The sequence below is a fragment of the Empidonax traillii genome, unplaced genomic scaffold, assembly GCF_003031625.1.
Source record: "Empidonax traillii isolate 1590-97213 ecotype Southwest subspecies unplaced genomic scaffold, ASM303162v1 scaffold7104:size12986, whole genome shotgun sequence".
Taxonomy (NCBI): Eukaryota; Metazoa; Chordata; class Aves; order Passeriformes; family Tyrannidae; genus Empidonax; species Empidonax traillii.
This window is the reverse complement of record NW_020962297.1, coordinates 1-1,217: the sequence shown is the minus strand read 5'-3', so window position 1 is coordinate 1,217 and position 1,217 is coordinate 1. Positions and strand designations below refer to the sequence as shown.

Below are 1,217 nucleotides of genomic sequence, written 5' to 3'. Positions count from 1 at the left end.
CATGCACAACTCCCTCTGGGCCACCACAACCATCTCCTACACAGCATGTGCTGCACAAACCTTTTTCTTTCTGTTATTTATTTCAACAGAGTATTTTCTCCTGACCATCATGTGCTACGACCGCTACGTTGCCATCTGCAAACCCCTGCACTACGGGACCCTCCTGGGCAGCAGAGCTTGTGCCCACATAGCAGCAGCTGCCTGGGCCTCTGGGTTTCTCACTGCTCTGCTGCACACAGCCAATACATTTTCCCTGCCCCTGTGCCAGGGCAGTGCCCTGGGCCAGTTCTTCTGTGAAATCCCTCACATCCTCAAGCTCTCCTGCTCAGGCACACACGTGAGGGAAATTGGTCTTCTTGCTTTTAGTGCTGTACTTTGTTTCGGATGTTTCATTTTCATGTTTTTCTCCTATGTGCAGATCTTCAGGGCTGTGCTGAGGATCCCCTCTGAGCAGGGAAGGCACAAAGCCTTTTCCACGTGCCTCCCTCACCTGATTGTGGTCTCCCTGTTCCTCAGCACAGCATTCTTTGCCTACCTTAAGCCCCCCTCCATCTCCTCCCCATCCCTGGATCTGGCCCTGTCAGTTCTGTACTCGGTGGTGCCTCCAACCCTGAACCCCCTCATCTACAGCCTGAGGAACCAGGAGCTCAAGGATGCCATAAGGACAATGATGACTGGGTGCTTTTCAGGAGCAATAAGGTGCCTGTGTTCTGGTGTGTAACATTCAGAAGGGGATTCCTTAGTGGTCTATCCTTCCTGCTAAAGTTTTTTGGGGAGGTCATTGGGTTCTTCTTGCAAACATTTTCTATGCAAAAAATATTATTATGCATTTGCCTTTTTATTTAGTTTCCACCAACTGAATTTGACCCAGAGATGTATAAATGATGAATTGTGCTTTCTTAATATTTAAACAAAAAAAAGGACCCTGCAGTGCCCTCTTTTTCCAAGACCCTTCTTCTCAGCTGTTCCTAAAGCACAGCACACTGCAGGACAGGGGGTATTTGCAAAGGGCAAGGGCACAAGAATCCCAGCACAGCAGCACTGCCAGGGAGCAGCAGAGCTTGGGCTTTGCAGAGCTGCTCTTTCCACTTCCACACTGGCCTTGTGAGCCCCTTTCTGGCTGCAAGGCCTGAGTGCTCTCTGAGCACAGTCCTGGGGGTGGGAGCCCTTGGAGCACAGGCAGGGACAGGCACTGGGAACTTGTGAAGCAGAGCTGG

General features: G+C 50.9%; 1 protein-coding gene across 1 annotated transcript; it reads left to right on the top strand.

The window, feature by feature from the left end:
* Position 1: 1 nt before the first annotated feature.
* Positions 2 to 678, top strand: LOC114073571 (olfactory receptor 14J1-like; the record flags this gene model as incomplete). Its single annotated transcript, XM_027911302.1, has 1 exon — positions 2 to 678. A coding segment is annotated over exon 1 (677 nt), but the record flags the coding sequence as incomplete, so codon positions are not given.
* Between the last annotated feature and the right edge of the window lie 539 nt (positions 679 to 1,217).